The sequence below is a fragment of the Prinia subflava genome, chromosome 25 (assembly GCF_021018805.1).
Source record: "Prinia subflava isolate CZ2003 ecotype Zambia chromosome 25, Cam_Psub_1.2, whole genome shotgun sequence".
Classification (NCBI taxonomy): Eukaryota; Metazoa; Chordata; class Aves; order Passeriformes; family Cisticolidae; genus Prinia; species Prinia subflava.
Window position 1 is genome coordinate 529,099 of NC_086271.1, and position 24,744 is coordinate 553,842.

Here is a 24,744-nt window from a genome sequence, read left to right on the forward strand (position 1 = left end):
ATTGCACCCACATCGTGCTTCCTGTGGGCCATGCCTGTACAGATGGGTGGCCTCCAGGATGTCAGTCAAATTCATGCTGTTTGAAGATGGCCAGGAGTATCCTTCCCCACCTAGAAAATCAGCCTGCACATGCTTTTCATTGCTCCAGGTGTCTCCTTACTGCACTGTTTTGCAGGTATTCCTCTTGCTCCTGTCCAGGCTGCTGCCTGCATGGTTCTGTCTCCAGGCTCTCATACAGAACTTCTGAGGCAATGCCATCTGCACACCCTCTGTGTGCTCAGGTCCCTCTGCTCATCACACTCTTGCCTGCCCTGGACAAGGTAAATTGGCCCAATCACTCCCTTCACCTGTATTGTTCAGAATGAACAGTCCCACACTGCACTTACACCTGCACCCCCAAGAATGAAACTGGAGTTCTGTAGCTACATCTGTAGTTCTAAACAGGTTGGGGAAAATGTTTATGTGGACCACTGATTCTCCATCCTGCTAAATTACCAGCAAGCTTTTTGGCATGTTTCTGGCCACAACCAGCCAGCATCTCCACAGCAGTGCCTGAGCACCAGAAGAACACCAGCACACACCAAGGACTGCTTCCAGTAAGAACTTTGGCTTCTTCCTCCCATGCAGTCTTCCAGCATCATCCCAACAAGCTCTACAGCCTTAGAGCCCTCGTTGTCCTCCTGACAAGTCCCAAAATATGTAACACATCTTCTAATTTCATACCATGCAGACAACAGTTTCCTGGGCCACAACAGTTTTTGTGTTATGTCAGAGATTTTGAAATAAAGGAGACACAAAAATGACAATGAAGTATTACAGTCACAGTGCAGTGATTACAGGGCAGAGCCTCGAGGAGAGTCCCTCAGCTCAAACACCACGTAGGGTACGTATGGTCAGTGCAGACACTTGGTCTGAGGGCCAGAAGTCATTCCCTGGCCCTGTTCCGTGGTATAGGCAGGGCCTGTACAGCTTACACCCAGGGCTGGTGAGGAGGAACCAGCACATTTTACCCTGAGTGCATTCAAGTGAGCCAGGGCCTCCCCTACCCCCTGATATGGCAGATGAAATTACTCAGGTGAAAAGCAGCAGCTGCAAGCTTGCACTGTCTGTCATAACCCAAAAATGAATGAGCAGTTCCTTCAGGGAGGGTTTCTACCTAGACAGTGGATGTTTCTGAAATACTGGAGGAAGAGCAGAGGCAACAGAAGTCAGGAGAGAGAGAGCAACAGGGGGAGAGTGGGCCATTTGTGCTCCCTCCCGCAGAGCCAGCTAGGTCTCTGCGAGCAGCTGTGCCAGTTTCTGACCAACATCAATACGTCAATTCCGCTTCTCAAAAATCCCAGTCGTGCTTTGGCTCTGCCCCCCGCAGGCATGTAACTGTGGGCAATTCTGCATTGGTATTGACAGCTGGGGCACTCAGCAGCAGCACAGGCAGCAGCCACAGCCCTGCCACCCACCCCCTGCGGCAGTGTCATATTGGACATCGCTGCAATGGAAAGGTTAAAGGAAACCTTGTTGAAAAGAGATGAGAAAGGGCTGACTTTATGGTTAGACAGCGCCCGGGGCTGCAGTGGGACAGGTTCTGGGGAGGGAGTGCAGAAAGAGAGGTTGAAACTGTGTCTCTGCTTCCTCTTGTTGGCAGAACAGTGTGGAGCTACAGGCTTGGGGGTGGAATTTGACCTTGCTTTGCCTTGTCTGGCTGGGAGACCCCCCCCAAGTTTGGAGCATCTGTACATGGAATATGATGAGGATGATGATATTTTCTTTGCAAAATGGATGAGCAGCTTCTGGGGCCACAACTTGATTGATGAGGAGGAAGAAGGCAGAAGCCACAAGAAACGTCAGCCACGATTCTGCAGTGAAAGGAGAGCCTCGCTACCGGTAAGAGCAGTGTGCAGCTTTCTCTGTGTGTGCACGTGGTGTGTGTATAAATATAACTTCATCCCCAGAGGCACGGCCCCAGGGAGGTATGAGGAGTGTGGGACACCTTGCCAAGTAAGTTCAGTTCCTGCTGGCAGCTGCTAGCTGCTTTTTGAACTTAGCTGTCTGACAGGGTCAAGCCTCTGGGTCTTGGAATACAGAAAACTGGCAAACTCCAAGGGAAGTGATGATAGGACCAGAAATGTAAGGACAAGGTTGTATTAGCTGCCTAACTATGTATTACAGTGCTGTTCTGGCTGCTCAACACAACCTGGCAGAGATCAAAACACTTTGCACCTGCATACATAAAGACTGTCTGTAACGAGGCTGTTCTCATGTGAAAAACTGTGTAACTCCATATGTATGAAAAGGATTTTGACCTAATTATGCAACTATATTGTCTCCAGGAAGTTTTGCCCTTTACCCCTTGGGACTTACCTGTTTTCAGGTAAATGCAACTTCTATTTTAAGCTAGCGGAGGCAGTCCCTCCTGTTTCAAAACATCTGACTCTGAAAACAATGATACAACACATAACAAAGCTTACTAAACTGTGAAGCAAGATTTTAAGATAGAAGTACATTCTTTATTCTTAAGACAAAATAGTTGGAAAGAGGCAGGTTCATGTGCAGAAGGCAGCTCACAAGTGTCTAAACGATTATCAAAATTAGGTTAAGCTGAAAACAGCTGTTCACAGCCTTTTCTTTATTCAAAGATTGTTGCTTTCCTTTCAGCTTTTGAAAGAATATTTAGGTGGTCCAAGCATGTCTTCTTTTTTTCCAGCTACACAAGTTTTTTAACAAAGGTATTATGTTTCCTTACAAACCATTTTTTACTTATATCCTGAGATAATTATGGCTGGAATGAAGCAAATGCTAATATATTGGGGGAGAAACAGTTAATCTTTTCCAAACTATTTTTTTTTTTTTGGTGCCATTCTATGTTTCCACTGTGCAAAATTCTCCTCTACATCTGTCAGGTTCTAAGCTGTGGGATTTTTCATTTCCAAAAAAATTAGCTAAGAAAAACAAATGACTCCAAAACCACTTCCTCCCTGTCTGAGTTCATGGACAGGCTGGAGAGGTAACCTTCATTCATAACTTCTGGTCTGATCAGCCACATTTGTTATTTACTCTTATATTTCACGCCAGCCACAGATTGCAAGACAGACTCTGAGCTAGAACTTTGCTGCTGTATTCCATCAGAATGCTGAATACATAACATTTATTAATGGGAGAGGAAGGAGGTTAATTAATTTTACTGCATTTTACTTTTTTCACTCAGAGACCCATGCATATGTGATTTCTTTAGGCCTCAAGAGAAACTGGAGTGTAAGAATGTACTTGAAATCTCTTTCCATTCAGCAAGGTGCTGAACACGTAGGTTTGCGTCTGTGTTTGTGTGTGCACAGACATTTCATTTGAAGCATGTCCTTATATTCAGTTTGTTCAAAAACTATTTAAATATTTAGCTAATAGCTATTCAAATACTTTGCTATACTTACATTCCTGAATCCATACCTAGAATTTAGATGAAGTTAGCTGACAGAAAGGTGATGATTTTTTGATGTCACTGTTTAACAAGCTAAAGATATTGTGGACGCCTAATTATATCTGGCCTTTACATTAATGCTTCACACAAATTTGTCTTGCTCCACTAGTTTCATATAGAGGATGTAAATTTTACCTGCTTTATTTCTCAGTGCCAGATGTTGACTGGAGGAATGAGACAGGAAAATTTGTCTGGGGATTTTATGATTTAGGGATACATTGAATGAGACAGGAAAATTTGTCTGGGGATTTTATGATTTAGGGATACATTTTGAAACAAACTCCTGATTTGGAAGTTGAGTAGTTGGTAGTGAAGAGCACTATTATGTGTTGTCTAACCAAAGCCAGAGGTTAAACAAATGGGCACTATTGATGCCTTGGAAATACCTCCAGAAAGAGCATCACGTTGTTGAGAGCAGTAGCTTGAGAACTATTGCACCTGGATGTGTGTTTTTTGCACAGTTACTCCAAATTATAACTACTGTAAGATTCATTATTGCAAATTATAACTATTGTAAGATTCAAAATACCGATACTGTTATTTAAATATTGTCTTCATTTTATCAGAACAGTGCTAATTATCACGAGGAATAATAACTGAAATTAGTGTGCATCTCTTCTGAAAGCTAATACCTCCACAGCAGGTCACAGTGTACCCTTTCTTCTGTCTCAGCATTGAAAATTGAGATAACTCCACTGTCTAGGTGAAGATCAACTCAGCAGGTTCTGACACAGCTGCTGGAGAAAGCTCCTTGTGCAGATACAATGGTACTGCCAGAAGAGCACTGCCAGCTCACTTGGTCTCATATCCAAGGAATTGAGGGCATCAGCAGCAGAGCAGTCCTGCCCATGTGAATGTTAAGCCTTTTGGTGCTACACAGCAAAGTGCTCTCAGGATAGCACAAAAGGTGGTTCTGCTGGAATATCACTCCAGCTCCAAACTGGTGTGTTGGTCTTTGGAGTTTTTCCTGTGCTGTAGTGAGATTTTCGAGTCACTGCTCAAAGACAAAACTAAACTCCTCTGGTATCCTATCGTGGTACAGCTCCCACCCTAAATATGGATAAAGCTTTGAAGAATAACTTCCAAACTAACAACAGTTTTCTTTTTTCTCCCCCAAATATCTTGGTATACCTCACAAACACTACTGAGATGAGTTTTACAAAATGCTTTTGCTCTTGTCGTTCACCCTTTGCAGAGGGGAACACAAAATTATATTCATCCCTCACTGGGTCACTTACAAGTCAGGCTAAAGCATGTAACTCCAATCTGTCAGGCTAAAACAACATGTAGCACCACTCTCCTGGAAAGCTCAGAGCTGTGTGTGTTGCTGTGGGCCAACACTGAACATAAAAACTGCCTGGGGATAGTTAAGTCAGTTGTTTCCATCTCCTTTATTTAACTTGTTCCCCTGTCAAACTTTAGACAAATTAACTGTGATACCCTTTTTGAAGCCTCCAGCTATGACTTTCCTTGACGAATTCTAATTAACCTATATATTTTGGTTCAGAACACCTCTTACCTCCCAGACATTTTGTTGTAAGGAAAAGATTGGAGACAAAGGAGAACTGATAAGAAGTTTACAACCCTACACATGTGTCCACCTTCAAACAGACATCGTTGCTCACAGGAGAGAATTGCTAAGAACAGCTGAGAGTGGGAGCAGAGCAAATGACTGCTGTTGAAGTTACTGACATTTAATTTAAACTAAACTTAGACTGAGCATTTACCACAATATTATTACTATAGACCAATTGAAGGCCAGACCAGAACATTTTCAAGAAATATATGCTTTTCTGTAAGCTTTCTTGGAAGGAAATGAAGCCATAGGAGAGCATCTGAATGTCAGATGTTCCAAAATATCCCTAAAATACTCTGTCATTCTGTAAACTCCAACAAACAATGAACACTTGTACTGACACTGAAGATTAATGTTCTTACTGACAGTTGTGCAAGCTCTCAGATCAAGCCCAAAAGATGTAAACAATTAACTTGTCTACAACAGAAACTGGGAAAGAGATAAGGCAAATTATACTGACAAAAATTTTTGTTGTGTGAAGTATTTTTGTTTGTGTACCTTTTGTGTGTTTGAGATGGGCAATTAGCAGATTAGCTGTTTTGTAAATAGATACACTGAACATGAGTGGCCTTTACCCAACACAGGAAAAAGGAGCACTAATGGGAATGAGAAACAATCCCTGAGATCCCTTGGTGTTTCTGGCTTTCCCAGCACTGGCAAATAATCCCCATTTTGATAGTGAAGACTTTAGTGTGTTGTGCAAAGGCACTGTGGGAGAAGGCGCAGTCACAGGAATATGACTGCACAGACCTGTCTGTGTAGCCTTAGCCCACTGAGGCAGATGGGCATTTCAGAGGGAAGCTTGTCCCTTTTCTGGACCACTGCTGCCAAATCAGTAGGTAAACTGCAGTCTTTTTGTTAAGGGCTTAACTGTAATTCGGTCTGTGAAGGGAAATTAAAAAGCAATGTCCTAGTAAAAGAAAACATTTATGAACTTGGCAAAACAGGATTGATAGAATACAATCCCCCATTTCACTGTCCTCCTGTGTTTGGTTTGGTTTTTTCCCACACCCTCTAGGAACAGATACCAGGGATTTTTACCATGAGACAATTTTTATTTCCAGGAAAGAATATATGTTGGTGCCATTAAAAGGACAGAGAAGATACTTAGCTTATTGAGCCTGGCATGGCATGTGTGCTCCTGTCCCTCGAGCACAATGCAATTGCTTTGATGCTTTCTAAAGTAACAATACAATATGACCTTACAGAACTTGCAGCTGTATTGACCGGTTTGAAACCAAAGTAAAAATAATATGGCAGCAATCATTAACACTACTCTCAGAGGCAGTCCCTAATACTGGACATAGTAAGCTTATGCCTGGAAAAGGAATGGAACCCGTACCATGTATTTTGTAAACACCCTTCAGTATTAGGTACTTCTGTCAGGTGTGAGATTTATCACTTTTAGCATCTCTCATCAAGGCTGTCTAAAGTGATGTAGCTGCAACCATAGGAATGCACAGCCTCTCTATTCAGAGGAAGGCTGCTTAGGTCCCTGTTGTGCCAATGGATTTATAGTAGCATCTGGGTCAGAGTGAATGAAATTGTGTGCAGGACATGTTTCAGGTCCCTTGCAGTCCAAGGTTTGTAGATTCATGTGAACGCTATACCAAGTTGGTTTAGTTTCCCTGTTTGTTAAAATAACAAAACAACCAATACACACACCCCAAACCCTGTGCTGAGTGTAGGATTTCATGCTGGATTTTCTTAGGAAGCATTGCAGAACTGGTGGGATAAACCCTCCTTTGTTATAAACAATCACAGCTCCCTTAAAGCAGATCTTCATGGGGTTACTCGGTAGCTGAAGGCTTAGCACCAGGCTTATACAAAACAGAGAATCTCAGAATCAGGTAGGTTGGAAAAGACCCCTGGGAGCATCAGGGACCTGAGTCCAGATTTGACTAATCCACCACCATGTCAGCTAGACCCTGGCATTGAGTGCCATGTCCTGTCTTTCCTTAAGCACCTCCAGGGACCGTGACTCCACCACCTCCCTGGGCAGTCCAATTCCAATATCTGGTCATCCTTTCTGTGAGTAAATTCCTCATAATGTCCAAAATATATATGCATTCAAAAATATATGCAGAAGCTGGGTGCCTGGAGTGCTTTAATCTGACACCTGCAGGGGTGTAATTTTCAGTCCCTTGCATCTCTCACAACTTTCACCATCTGCATCTTACCAGTGTTCAGCTACTCATCCTGAAAACCATCAACAGCTGGCAGGTTTGGGGTATCCCTGGCTCTGTATGGTGTCCTTCTCATGCCTCTCTTCTATATGTCTGTCCCTTTCTAAAACCACCAGTATGACTCCACAGGACACAGCAGTTCTGTATCAGTTTAATCTGCTTTGCAGACATGCAATTAAACACAGCTGATGCAGATCAATAGCTTTTATCTGCATGCCAGGCCTCGGAAAATTGATTCACACAGAATCTAAATTCTAATTCACACAACTATCTACTCACTCCCCACTTCAGACCTGCAAATATAATTGTACAAATCTGTTTCCTACCAGTTCTTTGGTAGGGATGTGTCCCTTATACCCTGAAAGTGCTCCTTCATTAGTTCAAGACGAATGTGCCCAAGAAACCAGCAGAAAATTCAAGTCTGGGCACTAAAGCATCTTGTCTGCATGTGGGCCGTGCTGAAAACTTGACAGAACTTGGTGAGAAATGGTTGCTGTCACACTCTAAACTCAAACAGCTGATAAGACCCGCAGCACTCATGGGTCAAACCTCTTATCTGACTCATCTGGCTGAAAAAGGCTGGGTAATGCTTTTTGAGAGTCCTGCCTAGAAACTGCAGCCAGGTTCAAGGCCTGAGTTTTTGAGGTTATGAAGAGTCCCAGTTCCTTTTAGTGTCAGTGAACACTAAGAGGACCCAGTGCACTTGAAATGTTCATTGTGTGCCAAAACTTATGTCCTCAAACCCAGGAATAAGATGAAATTCTGCCACTGCTGCCTCCAGAAAGCAAGTTCTCGGCAGTGTGATTCTCCTACACTTGAAAAATATAGAATTCTGGGGAAGGTTCTTCACTTTGCACCACTGTTTGGGAGAGTGTCTGTGGCAGAAAAAATCTGCCTTGTGTGTTCTGTGTTATTATTCAATAGTCAACAAAGACTTTTTGTTTTTCAGGCCAAGCTTTCCTCCCTCCATACAACACGACTTCATGCTTCTGCCAAAGGCTCATCTTCAGGCCACCTCAGGGGCTCCAAGGAATTTCAAGAAGACCAAGATGTCAAGTGCCACTGCCACAGGAAGGCAAGCAGAACACCTTCAGCAGACAGCTCATGTCCAGAGACAAGATCAAATTCCATTCAGGAATTTGCAGAGTCCTTTGAAAAGCAATTGCATCTCAAAAGCAAACGCTCAGTTTCTTTGGTAGGTAACAACCAAGTTAAGATCACTACAGAAGAAAAAACCCCAACCAACCAAGTCAGCTCCATCCTTTGTGTAATTGCTGTGACTACTGGGGGAAGTGCAGAAATAGACTCCAACTGGAATTTCTCATATTATGTAGTCTCAAATTACTACAAGTAGCACAAACAAGGTAAAAGTTGTATCATTAGTAGAGGGATTCTTGATGTGGTGTTACTGTCTAGGTTTATTCAGGAATGCTTAATCTCAAAATGAGACACCAAACGGGCTCACGTGGCAATGTTTTCAGAGGTTTTTATGGCTGTGGCCACAAAATATGACAATACAAACCCAGGTTTGCTTCACTCCTGCTGCAAGACCCAGCTCCTTTTTCACTGCTGCTGACCTGACTTAACCTGTGTGGAATTATGTGTAATACTGCCAGGCACTGCAGTGTTTGAGAGGCTTCTCATTTACCCCTCAGGACTCCATCCATCTGCTTTCTGCAGTGTCACCATGCAGCAGCAGCTGTTGTCCTAAGTGGTGGAACATATTTTCACTGGAAGGGCGTGCAGGCAGCAGGGGATTCTCCCCACATTTCATCCTTTTCCCCATCATTCTGTCCAGAGCCATGAGCATTTTGTCTAGTGTGTGCTAATGAAGTAGCCAATAACAACTTTTTGTCTCTGACATTTTAATATATTTTTATTATTATGATCCATAGTATCTGCTGTATCATGCTATGGAAGAAAGGGTAATAAATCCCAACTAATTTTTAATGTATCAGAAAAATACTATCAAATTGTCACTTCATTCAAAAAACTGTGCTTGAATAACACCTGACATTAGCATCAAATAACCACAGAAGGAAGTATCTTTTTTTCCCAGTTTCTTGTTATTGACAGTTTGTATGGAAAAGTAATTTTCAACTCTCTTTGCACAGCAAAAGAGGGGAAAAAATCTCTTTTCAGTAAGCAGCATAATTACATGATCAGTCCCATAATTATAGTGCTTGCATGACCAGTCCTCTAAGACTATGGAGAATTATGATGATGACAGCACTGTTACACCATTGTCAAAATGTCAAGTGCATTCCCTAATCTTCTTTTTCTTCTTTGGGAGCTATTCAATTGATTTCATTTGGAAATTTACATTGCCTCATGTGCCATCATTCACCAGTGGTTGTCTGGTTTATCATTTAAAACTTCTCAAAAATGCCTGTGGCTAGAAAGTCTGTGAGTGTGTAGTTGATGTGTGATTAGGTTTAGTGAGCATAATGTATTAAATATGGCTTTGGTTCCAGTTAAAAACATGGATTCCAGTGCCCCTCTGTAATCAGCAGTGAGGTTGGCTGAGCTGTATTTTAATCTGGTTTTCAAGCAGACCAAGTTGTTGCCATTCCATCAGTCACAGTTGTAGTTTGGGAGATGTGGAGGACTTGTGAATCTCAAAGAACTGAGCAATAGGTCAGAGATCTGAAAGGAAATTTGGCTTAAACCTGTGACTCCAATGCAGCATTTTTTTGCATTCAGAGCTCTGTGGGTGCAATTCAAACCACCATGATCAGACAGGTGAACAGTGTGGGGAAGGTAATTCATCTCCTTTCCTGCCTATTGCTTTTCTCATATAAATGTGTCTTTGAGAACCTTTCAGACCTTGTTTTCAGTGAGGTCTTTGCAGCTAGCACTGAGCAGCCTTCAGGGATGTTAAAATGGATCACATGAAAGGATAGAAACTTGGAGTCTGGGCTGAAATTTCAGAGTTCTTCCCTTTCTCCCTCCTGTCTGCTCTCCTCTTCAAGTCCACTGAGCCTGTGACCTTCCTATCACATACAGAGTAAAATCAAAACAGTCTGTTGCTTCTCTCTGAGCTTTAGGGTGATTGTCCTGGGTCTTGATTTTGAGCCCATGATGGTAAAGCTGATCTTGGTGAGGGAGGTTACTGGAATATTTTGTTACACAGTGAAATAAAATAATAAGCTTTTTAATTTTTTTGTTCTTTTAGGAATCTCTTTTAATTCCCTGCTATTTTTTCTCTTCCTTTCAGCAACCTGAAGGTGCAAAAGAGAGACAAGAAAGAGAAAAATTGCATTTGAGAAAAAGCAAGTCTCATAAGAAAATGGGAGATAAATCAGAAGCAAGGAGAGAGCGGGAAGAAGCTGAAAGTTCAGAAGTACCTGCAAAACACAGCAAACAGTTTCCATCACAAGGAAGCATTCAGAAAGGTTATGTGTGCACAGGCAGCTAGAATGCATTGAGATAACCAATCTTAGCACTCCCCCTGAAGAGCAGAGGGAGCATTCTTGTTCTGTTTCACTAGAAGAGGCCTATTAGCTAGAATAACCCCTAAGTTGTAAAATAAAAGTGAAATTCAACTGCATCACTGGCACCATGTCACTACCTTCCTTTCTTCACTTTTGTCATTAGAAATGTGACCTTTGTCATAGGAGTGTATCAGTAGCAGGATCCCAATTAGAGATTAACCATCCTGAGGGGATTTCAGGCATATTTAGCATTGCAGCAGGACAGTGGTGGATGTGCTCCTTTAAGAGGAGACCACCACCGTCTGTGTGTCACAGAGCCATGCAAAGCCTTGTTTCTTTTTTAATTGAAAACAGGCTTTTTGGTAGGTTTGGGAAGGAAAAAGTACACATAAACAGTCAGCTGCTTCCTGGCCCTGACATTCACTAAGATTTGTCTTGAAAACAGGTATCTTTTTGCTCTGACAATCTTTCAGCTCCAAATTTATGTAAAGAAGAGGACAGCAGCCCATGTTCTCTTCTACACCTCCCTGATGTCTCACTTCTCTCTGTTTTTCCTTTCACTGTGCTATGTGACTCATTTCACTGGCATCTCCCAGCCCTCTCCCGTGTCCTCAGTCCCATTTCCCCAGTCACACAACTAATTATTTCTCCCAACTTCACCCTCCTTACCTTGCTTCTTTTGTGGCCTTTCCTCTCTCCATTTACTACTTTACTGCCTTGCAGCTACCAATCTCTTTTGCTATATCCCTACTTTCACTTCATCAACATCTGAGCCTTGCTGAAAATTCACCAGTAAAACAAGAGATGTTCTGTCTCGTATATTTCCATATAATTTCATCAAGGGGTTGCTGAGGCATTGCAACCCTTTTTTCTTTTCCAGATTTTGGGCCAAAGTGTCTGTCTATGTGTTATAGCAGGATCTAGGAAAGCTCTGTTTTTCTGGCTGAGGATCTCCTGAACGCAGGTGTAAATCTCAGCTCCACATGCTCACAAACACACACACACTCCCCTATGCCTCCCTTTCTTCAAAGTGCCAGTGTTCTCTGCAGATACAACCCTGCTCTCTTTGGGAATCATCTCCCCAGGCCTAGTATGGAGAAAGCCTGATTTGGATTGTATGGTTAGAAAAGAGTGAAGACTAATGAAGTCATGAGCCAAAGTCAAGGTCTGATGGATATTCTTCCTGTGATTTTTCTGTAATTAACAAAGATCTTACTAATTTACCTTAGAGCCTTACTTTTGAATATTCAGCCCTTTAAAAGCTTAGGGCATCCTTAAAACTTTGTAACACTTACATCAGTTAAGGGATTGCATTGTTTGGGTTTTTTGTTGTTGATGTTGTTTTAGGGGTTTGGGGGCTATATAAGAATGCAATTGAACCCTTACTGATGCTTGTAAATTGCTTCTTGCCTGGTAACATATATTATAAACAAATAAATTAATAATGGAAAAATGTTGTTCCTATGCATAGTTCCTGTCCTTCCCGATCCAGATTGAATTTTTATAAAGTTCTTCTGTCAGCCAAAACTTAAATACAAATGACTTTTCCTTTACAACCTTAATCTGAAGACTGCATTACAGAAGGTCAGGATAGAAAAGAATATGGCCAGCAGTGTCTGAGCTCTTCAGATAAAACCTCTCACATACATCCTTTCAGGTAGGAGCCTGCCCTCACATCCTGGGAGAGCCGAATGCTGTGGCTGCATTAGCTTTGCCTGGATTTCAGGCCATCAGCTACCTCCTCCAGTTTTACAGACAGGTCAACTCAACAGGCCCCAGCAGAATTTGCTTGTGTTCATCAGACCAATATTTGTACACCAGACCTGATGGAAAGAAAACACAAATCAAAATTTGTATCATGGCTGATTAGACCAACAGCCCTTTCCAGCTCAGCCCCTTCCCGTCTGAGGCAATAGGATTACTTAGATGGACTGGAGCTTGCATGTTGCAATGAAATAATTCTCCACAGAAATTAACAAGTACTCCATCACAAATCAGGCATTTGGGAAGGCAGGTAACCATCCAAAGAGGAATCGGATTGCAATGGCATGTCTGATATTTCTGTTTCCACAGGAAGTGGAATATACAAGTGGTCAGAAAGATTCCAGAGGGCTCCATTCTCAGAGTAGGCCACTAGTTCTGCTGTGACTGACATAAAAAATAGTCACTGCCTTGGATCCATCCTGAATTCTGAGAGCAACGGGGCTGGCTGCAGGCAATTTCTGCCCACCCATTCCTGGACAAACACTGTTTGCTTTTTCTGCCCTTTCCAAGAGTGGGATGGCTGCAAGTTGTATCAGAGTCCAAAGCCTGGACATGAAGGAGGTCAGGCTTCAGTGGGAAGCAAAGACAAAGGGATAAAAAAGTCCATATGCTTACTAATAAGAAATATTGAAAACATGAAACAGAAAGGGGAATGAGCATGAAAACTGGTGTGATTCAGGGACCCATGAAGGAAATATTAAACTTGCTGTGTCTCACAAGTAGAAGAGCATGGTCTGATAAAATGCTCATCCATGTGAATTCTTCCAGCAACTCAGGCTAGCTGGAAAGTGCTCCTGTGGGAAGGGAAGATGTGAGTACACACAAACCTTTCAAGAGCAAGAGAGACATACCCCAGTGTTTTCTGAGAGGACTAAGAAGAGGACATTAGTTATGGTTACCTCATGTGTTGGGTGGTCATTCCCAAAGCAAAATATTTATGCATGCTTCTCAGGTATTGTTTAATTGCAGCATGGTTTGGAGGGTAAATTAAATTTTGAGTGCTGGTTAACTTATCATGTATTGGTATATGAAATACCATCCCCTATACAGGTTAAATGGTGTAACAGCTGTATTTATGTACATGCTCACAACAACCCTTTCTGGGGAAAAAATAGGAAGTATTTAAATGCATGAATAAAACAGAAATGCAATAACCACAATGTATAACTGAAGAACAATTTAATATCTATTAAAAAAGAAATTATTAAATACAAAAAATACTAAAATATTAATTGGCAGTTTTTTGTTCTTTAGCACAAAAAATGGTATCAGGGTAAGCACAGACCTGGCTCTGAATGCACTCAGTATACATGTGAATAGTGCAAAAATATGTAAAGATATAATCAAGCTTGATAACTGAAATTATTCACACAGCAATGAATCATAATCATGGGACTTTGAGCTTATTGCAGCTTTCTGCCAAAACTGTTGTAAATGAACAGGTCTTGAAATATTTCCAGCCAAAATCTAGTCATTCAATGAGAAAATTGAACACTGAAATGCAACAAACTTCATAAAGAATGCTCTGCCTGCAGTTGTTGTACCAGAGCTTTAGGTAATTGTGTGAGAACACATGTGAAAATAAACCCACTCATCATAGAAAACACTGCTCATAGTATGTTGATTTTCATTTTCACTGTTGTTTTAGATTGGCTTGACAGATGCTATTGCTCCTACTAGGAGCATCCCTCTGAATTCCAGCTCAGTATCTACAGTTCTTTGGAAAAAGATAATTTGGCTCAGCTGTGTCTTGTCCCTGAGGTCAGAAAATAAGAATTTACACAATGAGCATCAATATTCTGTCATACTGGATGCATTCTTGTCCTTCTTACATGTTTGTCAAAATGCTGCAGTTCACACAATTTCTAAACTGACAGAAGTTTTGGTCTATTGAGAAACCAGTCAACTTGTAACTGTTGTACCTGAAAGCCATCGAGGCCCCTGCAGAGAGTCCTCAGACTGCAGAATTAGTCCTGTTCCTGATAATGAAATATCAAAAAAGAACTCTTTTTTTGCTCTAAAGCTTGAGCAGGATTCATGGACATGGTTGCCTGCAGCCACATCCCATGATATGAGGTGAATGCTAAGATTTGGTCCTTGGAAAAGCAACCCTTCCTGGAACGTGGTGCAATGGCTCTCATTTGGTAAACTGCTATTCCTGCACACACAAAATACATCTTCAATGTTTCTCATTAGATTGGTAAATATAGTGGGTCTACTCCCTGAGGACTCCTATACAGAGAAATTTGTCTGTCAGAAAGCAGCTACAGTGATTTTAGATTAGCACAAGTTCATGCCTGGCAAAGAGAAATTATTAGAGGGCATTTCTTTGCTCTGTTTGTCCCAGCAGCAATAAAAGATCCTCAGGGAGAACAAAGTAACTTTGGGCTGCTCCCACCTGTGCAGGACTGGCAACCACAGTTTACCCAGGACTTGGGATATACGTAATATATATTCATGAATTCCTTCTCCACTGTGTCAAGTTCTACATGCCCACAGCTGCAGATGAGGCTACTTCAGATAACAGATCTTCCATTCCTTTAATGCCTTTTGCATGGAACAAAAGGACTCTCACACTAGGATAATCCGGGTCTCAGCTGATCAGTGGGCATCAACCACAATGTCCATCACTCACTCAGGGTTCTCACTGCAATGTGATTTCCTAATCCAAAGAAATTCTGAGCTGAAATGCGTAAGACTGATAAAAAATTCTTTTCAGTTGAAGTAAGGAGGTTTGGATCCATGTGCAATTTCTCATGGTGTCTTGGGGATTGACAGGAGCACAGAACTTCACTGCATGCACAGCTGTCATAAAGAGGGGTTATGGCAAAATCTCAGGGCCTTATCTTCTGTTACTTGCAGTATAGAGAGTAGAAGAAGGACAAATCTTGACTAAACCCTGAATGCTGGTGACTGAGAGGTGAAACATCTGTGTGTTGGAGCTGCTGCAGTAATCCTGTATTGCCAGATGCCACTTACAAGGTGGGAGAACCCTCAGTATTATCTTTAATGGCTTTTATCAAGGTTTTGCACTGATGGAAAGACCAAAGGTGAAGATGGTGAGCCACACTGAAGCTGCTGCAGCCAGAGGGTGTCATTCTTTAAACAGCTGTATTAGTGGAAAAGTGGAGCACAGTGCTCTGAAAGAGCTGCAAGCAGCTGGGTGTTTCAATGTGTGCAGTTCAGAGCTGGCGCTGCAGAGAGGGAGCAATCAGTTCTCCTAATTCCCAGCTAGCTGATGTACTGTCTCCAGCTCTGGGGCCCCCAACAGGAGTGTTGGAAAAGTCTTATAAATATGATTGCTTGGCAAAAGAATCTGAGAATTTGAAACCTATAAGTGAAATCGAAACGAGAGCTAGTTTTGATGTATAAGGTGCCAAGCCAGTCAGCTCCTGAACAACTGGAAAGACAATGGGTGAGTGAGCTGAAGGGAAGAGCCCTGCTGATGGAACAATACCCTTAGCAAATAAAGGGATGCCAAGGATCCAAGGGTCAGGGAGACCCTGCCAGTTTGGCAGATGTTATAAATGCCAATCCAAAAGTCCAATTGGAAATATGATTTGGTTTATTGAAAGATCAAATAACAGAATTTCGGTAAAACCCCCAGCGGAGTTATGTTAACGATATACCCGGGAAATCTTCAAAGGGTGAACTGGGACGCTGCCGCCCCCCCAAAGTTCACAAGTTTGCCTAGTTTGGGGCTCAGGTTTTATACACTTTATTTTGCCCCTGGCACAAGATTTCCCCACAGTCTCTTTGTTCCCGGGACCGGTTATTTGAATTCATAGTGGTCGTTGGTCTGTTGAAAAGATTTTCCTCCGGTAGGGAGAGGTGCCAATTTCGGGCTTCCCGTGGGTGAATGGAAACCGAGGTTTGTGAATGGAAAGGCGTTCTTCTCCAGAGATCCCGGCGATGATGGTGCTCTGATAGCTCTGCTGTCCACGGGAGGAAGGACTGATTGCTTATCTTAATGTGTCCTCCTTTCTGATGCCAATGAAGGAGCCAGGATTTCCCAACCATTCTTCGTCTTTTCCTAAATGTTAATTCTAGGGTGGTGTCTGCCTCAGGATCAGTGAATTCCAAGGCTGGCTGGAACTAAGGTTACATTTTCATATAACATATTTACAATGGTTACTTATGATTTTTAACATACCATAACCCATAAGAACACGAATTAACATTCCATGTTTTTTACAGCAGAGAAGAAAAAGGAGGTCTAGAAAGTAGCTTTTAGGGTTTTAAATGTAACACAGTATGGTAATGTAGGACTTCTAATAGGCTTAAAATGTGACACAGTATGGTAATGTGGGACTTCTAATAGGCTGTATGTAGATTCTATAGGATTTGTGTCTTTTACTGGTTGGATGTTGTAAATTAGCCTACTCAGTACAGAAAAATATATAATGTATTGTAACCAGAATTAGTGTGTCTCTCAAGCACGCTTTCAGTTGTGACTGGCAACTTGAAGCTGGCTCTGCTTACCCACGACCCAGGATTGCTGTAATTTCATCTATACAATAAACAGCAGCTTTATTAAGAGCTGCCTGGGAGTCCTGCATCTCTCATCCAGGCTCCTACACAGGAGAAAGACACTGACCTGTAGGAACGAGTCCAGAGCTGAGCCACTAAATGGACCACAGGCCTGGAGCACCTCTCCTATGAGGACAAGCTGAGAGTTTTGGGACTGTTCAGCCTGGAGAAGAGAAGGCTCCAGGGAGACCTTAGAGCACCTGCCAGTACCTAAAGGAGACCTACAAGAATTCTGGATAGCAACTTTTCACAAGTGCCTGGAGGTTGTGGACTCCCTCTCCTTGGAAGTGTTCAAGGCCAGGCCTGAGTAACCAGGTCTATTGGAATGTCCCTTGCCCATGGCACAGTGCTTGGAACCAAACAATCCTTTAACCCAAACCATTCTGTGATCCTATGATGGTAGAGATAAATTATATGATATAGGTGTTGCCTAGATTGATAACTTCAGGAAAGGCATCAAGTGCTCCTCTCTTTGGAGGTTCTTTCTGTAAGTGGCATCTGAGACACAGTGATGGGGTGGGATGGAGTGAGAGAAGCTGGCATAACTGCTGTGCTATAGTAGTGCTTTAAAACACAAATCTTATCTCAATACTCTTTGGTCTGATATCAAATAAGCAAAAATAGAAAGCACTGCATAACACATTCTTCTAGAGAAAAATATAAAGCTTTTTCCACCTGGATCCTGTTGAAGTTATTCTGATTATAAGAGGACTTCATCTAACAATAGTAGCCATCTTTTCTTTAAGATCACTGATCCAGTAAATAATTTGGACCAGAGATCTTAATTTCTGAAGGGAATATATCAGCTCCACCTCTTAAAATTCCTGAGAATTAACAGGAATTCTTGCATTAAAATCCTGTTTGCAAGTGCTCTTTTTCTCTTGCTTTAAACAATGGTTTCAAAAGTTGCTGCTGAAGAAACCAGCCTGTCCCACATGTCATGTCCTGGTGCATCTGTAAAGTCAGTGGCAGGTCCTTGTCCTCCGTGATAGAGAACTGAGGAAGAGAGGGTCCTTTAGGATTACAGAGATGAACTATTCAAGGCTTGATTCTAGATGCAGAAGAAAAGAGAAATCCAGTCTTTACTCAGTGCATTAATGCATTATAAGGTTAGTGTAAGTGGTGTGGATTTTTACAAAGTTCAGAGATGAATTTTGAAGATAAAACCTTGTAGCTCCTTCCCAGTGATTAGAGAAGAAGTAAAATTTATTTTTTCAATTCCTTAGACAGTGTAAATCAAAATTGCACATTTGCTACAAAATACATTGTTTGCAAGTTCTTTCACTTACGATCAGTAATCAACTAGATAACCTTCATAGCCATTTTCCAGCAGAGGGAGTCTGTCCATACCAAGTGAGAACAGGCACTACAGTCCAGTGCAAGCACGAGTCTAAGACTAAAATAGTTACAGTGCCAGCAGGAGGCAACCATCAGCAGCAGCAGCAGCCCAGGTCCGAGTGGTCACATTTTGCTGTGTTGTTCATATATGACTTTTTTTATATAAAGGAAATTGATATACACTGAAACCAATGGCAGAGCTTAGTCTGGTATTAGGGACTGCAGTATTTACCCCGTGGTCAGCAGAAAACCAAGGTACAAAATAACATGTTATGTATATTTATATAATATATGCACTATACATATATACATGAGATATATATATATATGTATATCACACTCAGAGACATGTGCTGACAATAGGTAGCACATGATTTGTTTATCTGCATCTCCCAGGAGAACTGTGCTGTACTGTGGGTTTCTGTCCACCTCTCCTCCTGCCAGGTCACAAACTATTACTTTTCAATCTGCCCTGGGTTTCTCTGCTTTCCCTCAACTTTCTTGCTCAGAAACAGCCTTCTCCCCATCAATCCCCAGCTTACCTACAACAGCCTTTTCCTGCAGAGCTGCTTAGCTGACTGCCTGTGACCCCATTTGTATCCAACACCATCTTGCAAGCTCAAACCCATGTTCAAGTGCTGATGAGGTGTCTGTGTCAATATATTCTAGCCCATGGGCAGATGGACATTCCCATGCTGTGGGAAACCTTGTGAAAAGGCAGGAACAAGAGGGAGTCTGCACTGTGGAGGTGGCAGTGCCAGCTGGATTTCTGGATTAAAGCAAAGAGGAGAAGGACCCTGGTGAATTAACGTTGAAGCAGCTCTGCAGCTGTGACTAGGTGCCCAGCTTGGGAGCAGAGTTGATGATGCCAGGGATGAGGAGCTCAGGCTGAACTTTTTCATGTCTGGTTAGTGCATCCCTGGGGAGGAGTGTGGTGGAGAGAGCCCAGAGCTGCCTTTGGAAGGAAGCTTGTAAGAGGTGTTTTGGGTTCATAGGTGCTCTGTAAATTCAGGTGTTTTGGGAGGCCAAAATTTCCCTAAGTGGCAGCCAGCCAGGAGACCAAAGGATCCATCTCCCAGTGAGATGGGACACATCTCTGTGTCTGTAAGGAGCTGGTTGGGAGGACAGTGGCTGAGGGGAAGGTGTTTGTCTCCTGGGAATATTGCACCTGGTCACAGAGACTTTTGTGACTTCGATGGACTCCCTCCTTGTTATGGCTCCTTCTCTTCGTCTAAGTGATCAGTGTGTGTATTGGGGAAGCTTTTGTGCACCAGAGATTTTATGGCCCTGATGTCCTGTGGGATGAAGGCAACAACCACTCGTGGCAGGCAGGAGGAAATTTCCTGCTGTGCTGCAGAGGAGCCAAGGGAGGAGGGTGGCAGGAGGCAATGCCTATGCAGTGACATTGGATTTCCAACCTCCTCATCCATCCATGCTCACCTTCCACAGCTGTGTTCCTGCTCCCACTTTCCCTCTTCTGATGAAAAAGCATTTTTCCCTCTTTCTCCCTAGGCTGGGCTACAGCTGATGTTTTTCCTATCATTGCTTAACTGGCCGGTTTTCCATCCTGTTCCTTCTGCCTCGTGTCTCTGTCTGGAGGGTTGTTCACCCTGATGTCTTTCCCCAGCTAACTATCCTGACTCACCCGAGGTACGTGCAGAACGGCAGCAAGTGAGCCAGAGAGACTGAGAGAACAAAAATTAACAAAACAGCGAGGAAGACAAAACTGCAACTTTTAAAAAAGATGGAAAGAACGCCTTTAGGTTTACAAAGTTACACTCTCAAATGCTGGACAAATCCAGACCTAAGGCTGCCTTTGGAGGGATAGTTTGGCCCCCTTTTCCCTTCCCCCACACAATGTGTATTATGTGACATGATTTAATTGTTTGGCTGCATACTATTTTTCCCACAGGACTAGTGCCTCATTTAGGGTAAACGCAGGACAGTGTCTGGGAATGAAGCTGGTCTCTGCATTTCCTGGACTGAGTGTGTGACTAGGAGCCCCGTTTATCACCACCCAACCCAGACACTGCCCTGAACTCGGAGCTGACAGCTTCTCCATGAGGTTTTCTGGGCTGGCTTCCCTGCGGCCTCTGACTGTTTATCACCACAGTGTGCCTAAAGGTGAGAAGCTATTTCCAGGGAACTGGGAACTTTTTATTATGATTTGATGAAGTTTTTTTTGACTACTCCATTGACTCTGGCATTTGTTCAGAATACTTTATGATTTTACTAACTGATGCAGCAGACTCCATTTGCTGTTCTGAGTGCTGGGTACTTCTATAAATCTATAACTTAAATGTCTCCTACCAAGTGTCTAAAACCAAGAAACCATAAGCCAGACATGAAGATATCCCACCTAGATGTGACTAAGGAACTTGATAGGAGTAGGGAGAGTTTCTTGTTCTTTCAGCTGCCATTTCTTTCTCTGCTACTAGATTATTCCCTGTTTTCCCACAAACCTCTGTCTTAGGTTTCCATGTCCCAGATAAGGTAGGACTTGGCTTCATATTTGACCCTGAGTGAGCACACTAGATGGGCTCTCCACTACCTGATGCTATTTAGAAGTCATGTATTGTGAACTTGTTTGACTCTTCTGTTGCTGACTGTCCTTCATCAAAAACTGCCAGGTCATTTTCCTCAGTGTGAATAATCTTTCATTTTCTAACACTAAACTTGCATCATGAGCTGGAGCATAGTAACAAGAAATGCCATTCCACATGCTCAGAGATGATTTTTCAGAGCTCCCCCTTGATATTTGCAGCTTTAAAATCATCTTTTCTCTCCTTCAGCTGATACCCGATGAGACAAGCAAAAGCAAAGATTCTTGCTCAACCATTTTCTGTGCATTTGTATCATGGTTTAACGTTTGCACAAAAGCAGCACAGCACTGCGGACAACCTCACCTGCACAGCTCTCAGTGTTGAGACATATTTGCTTCAAGAACTGAAACTCTGAGAAGAAAAACTTTTGGAACTTTCAACCTGCTCCTGGTGCTTCTGCTTTTCCCAGATTTCTCCGTTCTTCATCATCATAATATAGGGACAGGAAAGTCTGGGAAGAAAGTTCCTGTTGTTACTACTCCTGGTATTTCTGGCTTTATTACACTGGATTCTCCATGCCAAATTGCTAGACTACTTCAAAGGACTCTGATCAACTTGAAACATAGCCAATTACCTGTGAATTATAGATTGTTTCAGGAAATGCTCCTGCAGTCACTGCAGTTCCTCTGGTCATGTAGATAGCATTAAGATGAGTTCTGCTGACTTTTTAAATCTCCATTATTGTTTTTGCATGTTCTTCTGGATGAAAGACTTTCATAAGGGAGGGTACATTTTTATATGTAGAAATCAGCTTGACAAATTGCATGGACAGGATACAAACTTGGAAAAAGTACCCCTTTTGAAAATTTCCTACAAAGGTCTTATAGGCTACTAATAAGAACCAAAAAGCAGACAACATAAACATAGCAAATAATTATTAACATTATAAAAAATTAAAAATGTTATGTATAATGTCACCATTTGCCTACTCCCCCCCCCCAGATGATAGGATTAGGCCTGGAAGTATTTTTAAACTTTACAGATTGAAACTTGTACCTTCAAAATCCATACAAGAGCAAATATCCCTAATAGCACTCCAAATAATGGACTTTTGTGAGATGGATCTTTGTACTCAAATGCACTTTTTATTTATTTTGGTGTTACAAGTTGTATTAAAACCAGAATGTCAATGCTTGTTTTTCCTCAAGTCATAGCCAATGCATATATTTGCTCTTTATTGAATTGTTGCATGAACTTTTTAAGGAATTATTTGTTTAACTTTCTGGTCACTCTATCCAGAGAACTATTATTTTACCAGCCACACTTCTATGGTACATTTCATAAAATCATAGAATGGTTCAGGTTGGAAGAAACCTTACAAACCATCAAATTCCAACCCCCTGCCATGGGCAGGGACATCTTTCACTAGATCAGGTTGCTCAGGGCCCCATCCAGCCTGGCTTTGAACACCTCCAGGGATGGGACATCCACAGCTTCTCTGGGCAACCTGGGCCACTGCCTCAGCACCCTCACAGTACAGAATTCTCAGTACAGAACTCCTCATCTCTTCCTTTCTCCCCTCTTTGAAAACAGGAGCAATGTTTCCCTTTTTTTTTTCAGTCACTGGGGACTTTGCCTGACTATTGTGACTTTTCAAATATGATGGAAAGTGGCTTGGGAACTACATCAGCCAGTGCCCTCAGGACCCTGGGATGCATCTCACGAGGTCCCAGGTACTCGTGGCCATTCACCTTCATCAGGTGCTCCTGAACCTGCTCTTCATTTATGGTGGGAGGGCCTTCACTCCCCCAGCTATAAATTAGGTGTAGTTTTACAAAGACACCCACAGGCAGCAAATGCAAACCTTGGACTCCAAGTGTTCAGGGGAGTATATCAACATTTCACCTCAGTTTTCACCCAGAAACAAGTAATGGATATGTAAATAGAGTTCCCTCAAGTACCCAGGCTGAAACCAGCTCACCTGCTATCTTCCTTCTGGGCCAAAATGCAGATGTTACAATAATCCTAAAACATCTAGGGCTCTAATTTGTCTGTAATGTGCTCATGAATTATTTGGATCAAGGAACAGATGTGTGACTTCATGGTTGATGTTAGTGCCTGCTATCTGTGATAACCTTGATGAAGCAAAAGCACTGGACACCACATTAAATGCATGTAATAGACCTGTGGGTCTTGGAGCCACAGACATTTGGCCATGTGATGTTACATTAGGATAACTCCTGTGGAAAGTTGTTCAAGCACTACTTGCAAATTCATCTCACATCACTTAGGCTTTGCCCTGAAATAATGTTTTAGTTCCTTGCTTCAGGTGCAATGCTCAATATCAGCAGTGAACAACCAAACAAATGCTCTGTTTGGATGCTCTGTTCCTCCAGCAAGAGAGGAGCTCAGCTGCCTCTCTGTGTGTCAAGCACGTATCCTAAGTTTGCAAGAGGAATGTTGAATTAATTTCCTAACTCACTTTGGAATAAGGCAAAAAGAGTAAGGTCAAAACGAAGGAAGGTCTGAACTTGACTGAGTGGGGCAGCACTGTTGGCTTTTGTTGACCTTAGGTAAAAACATTGCAAAAGAGGTTATGTTACTCCCATAGTCTCTAACACTTTTGTAGAATATTTTATGCATGCACGTCTCTGTGGTTACTTTGACACTCACTGCCTCGCAGAAGTGCAGGATTCCTGCAGGACTCCAGGGATGCTAATTGGAGGTTTTTTTACATTGGCAACATTGTTTGTCACTTAGAATGATTTTTAAGTAATTTTAAGTGTGGGTGGAAATGAGGAATCCCAGGAAGCGATTGTTGCTCCACTGCCAAGACAAGCATCAAACTGGTGGTAAATAGATGAGGAAATTACAATTATCAGTATTCTTGACTCATATAGCTCAGTCTAACTGGAAACTCTTCATCAAGAGAAGGATATCTATTAGGTAGGGTTTAATGTTGTGAAGTGAAATGCATTCTGCTGTTTGAAAAAAAAAAAAAAAAGCAGAAAAAGTAATGGATAGGAAGCAGCTTTCATGAGGCTGGATTCCTGAAGCACTGCTTACAGAGAGAGCATCCTTCTGGAAAATATTATTGCCCCTTTCTCTGTACTCATTCCATCATCCAACCTGCAAAGGCACTGCTTGCCAGATGCTGAGGGGTATTTGCTGGAGTACTTTTTATCTGAGAGTGAAAGTGTCCCTTTGTGATAGACAGCAGGCGTGTCTGAGAAGACAAGTGAGCATGAAGAAGTTTAAATCTTGACATGGAGTTGATTTCCTCCACAAATTTTCACCACCAAAAAAACAAAAAAACAAAAAAAAAAGCAAGCTTCTGGATCATGAAAAGCAGAAATCTTATATCAGGGGACTTGACGGGGGTGTGTCTCAGAATTTAGTCCAAGTTGTGACTTACTGGTAGGGAGAGCTGCACCTCGGCTTGGTGATTCCTACAGCCACAGGGTAATCTGGCAACACAAGGTCTTGATGGTGTCAGGGGTGGAAAAGGGTCAAGGGAGTCTTCTGGTGTAGTTTAAACAGAGCTTCAAAACCCGATTATCACAACTTCCTGGCAAATACCTCCAAGGGGGATTTTTCCACGATGAAAGCTTTGAGGCTTTCGTTGGTGTTCCCTGCTGGCTGCTGTAACAGAGGTGCTGCCGTGTAAGATGCCCTTCCTCACACTCTGAATGGTTCTGTAATGTCACTTATGCTGTTTACTACAGGATGACATCTGCAAATAAAGCAGTGGTTTCATTCTTTAAATTCTATTTTTAGACATTCTTCTTTTGGATTTAGGGCTGTACCATAAATTCCTGCTAAATTACAGGAATGACAGCCACGGGTGCTCATTTTCGTGGAGAAAACCACGGCTGTCGGTGTGTGTGTAAATAAAAAAAGGCCT

The 24,744-nt window shown here is 42.3% G+C and overlaps 1 protein-coding gene across 1 annotated transcript; it reads left to right on the forward strand.

Moving 5' to 3' along the window:
- The first annotated feature begins 1,725 nt into the window (after nucleotides 1–1,725).
- LOC134561948 (leukemia NUP98 fusion partner 1-like) lies at nucleotides 1,726–10,649 on the forward strand. The gene is made up of 3 exons (XM_063419337.1): nucleotides 1,726–1,881; nucleotides 8,181–8,426; nucleotides 10,449–10,649. Exons 1-3 carry the CDS (start codon nucleotides 1,735–1,737, stop codon nucleotides 10,647–10,649), a joined length of 594 nt encoding a protein of 197 aa, XP_063275407.1. The 5' UTR covers nucleotides 1,726–1,734.
- The last annotated feature ends 14,095 nt before the right edge of the window (nucleotides 10,650–24,744 follow it).

Excerpts from the sequence above, each read along its gene's own strand:
- LOC134561948 (XM_063419337.1), top strand. The coding sequence starts at position 1,735 with ATGGAATATGATGAGGATGATGATATTTTCTTTGCAAAATGGATGAGC. Across the intron at positions 1,882-8,180 it reads AAAGGAGAGCCTCGCTACCG|GCCAAGCTTTCCTCCCTCCA; the intron begins GTAAGAGCAGTG and ends TTTGTTTTTCAG. Across the intron at positions 8,427-10,448 it reads GCAAACGCTCAGTTTCTTTG|CAACCTGAAGGTGCAAAAGA; the intron begins GTAGGTAACAAC and ends TCTTCCTTTCAG.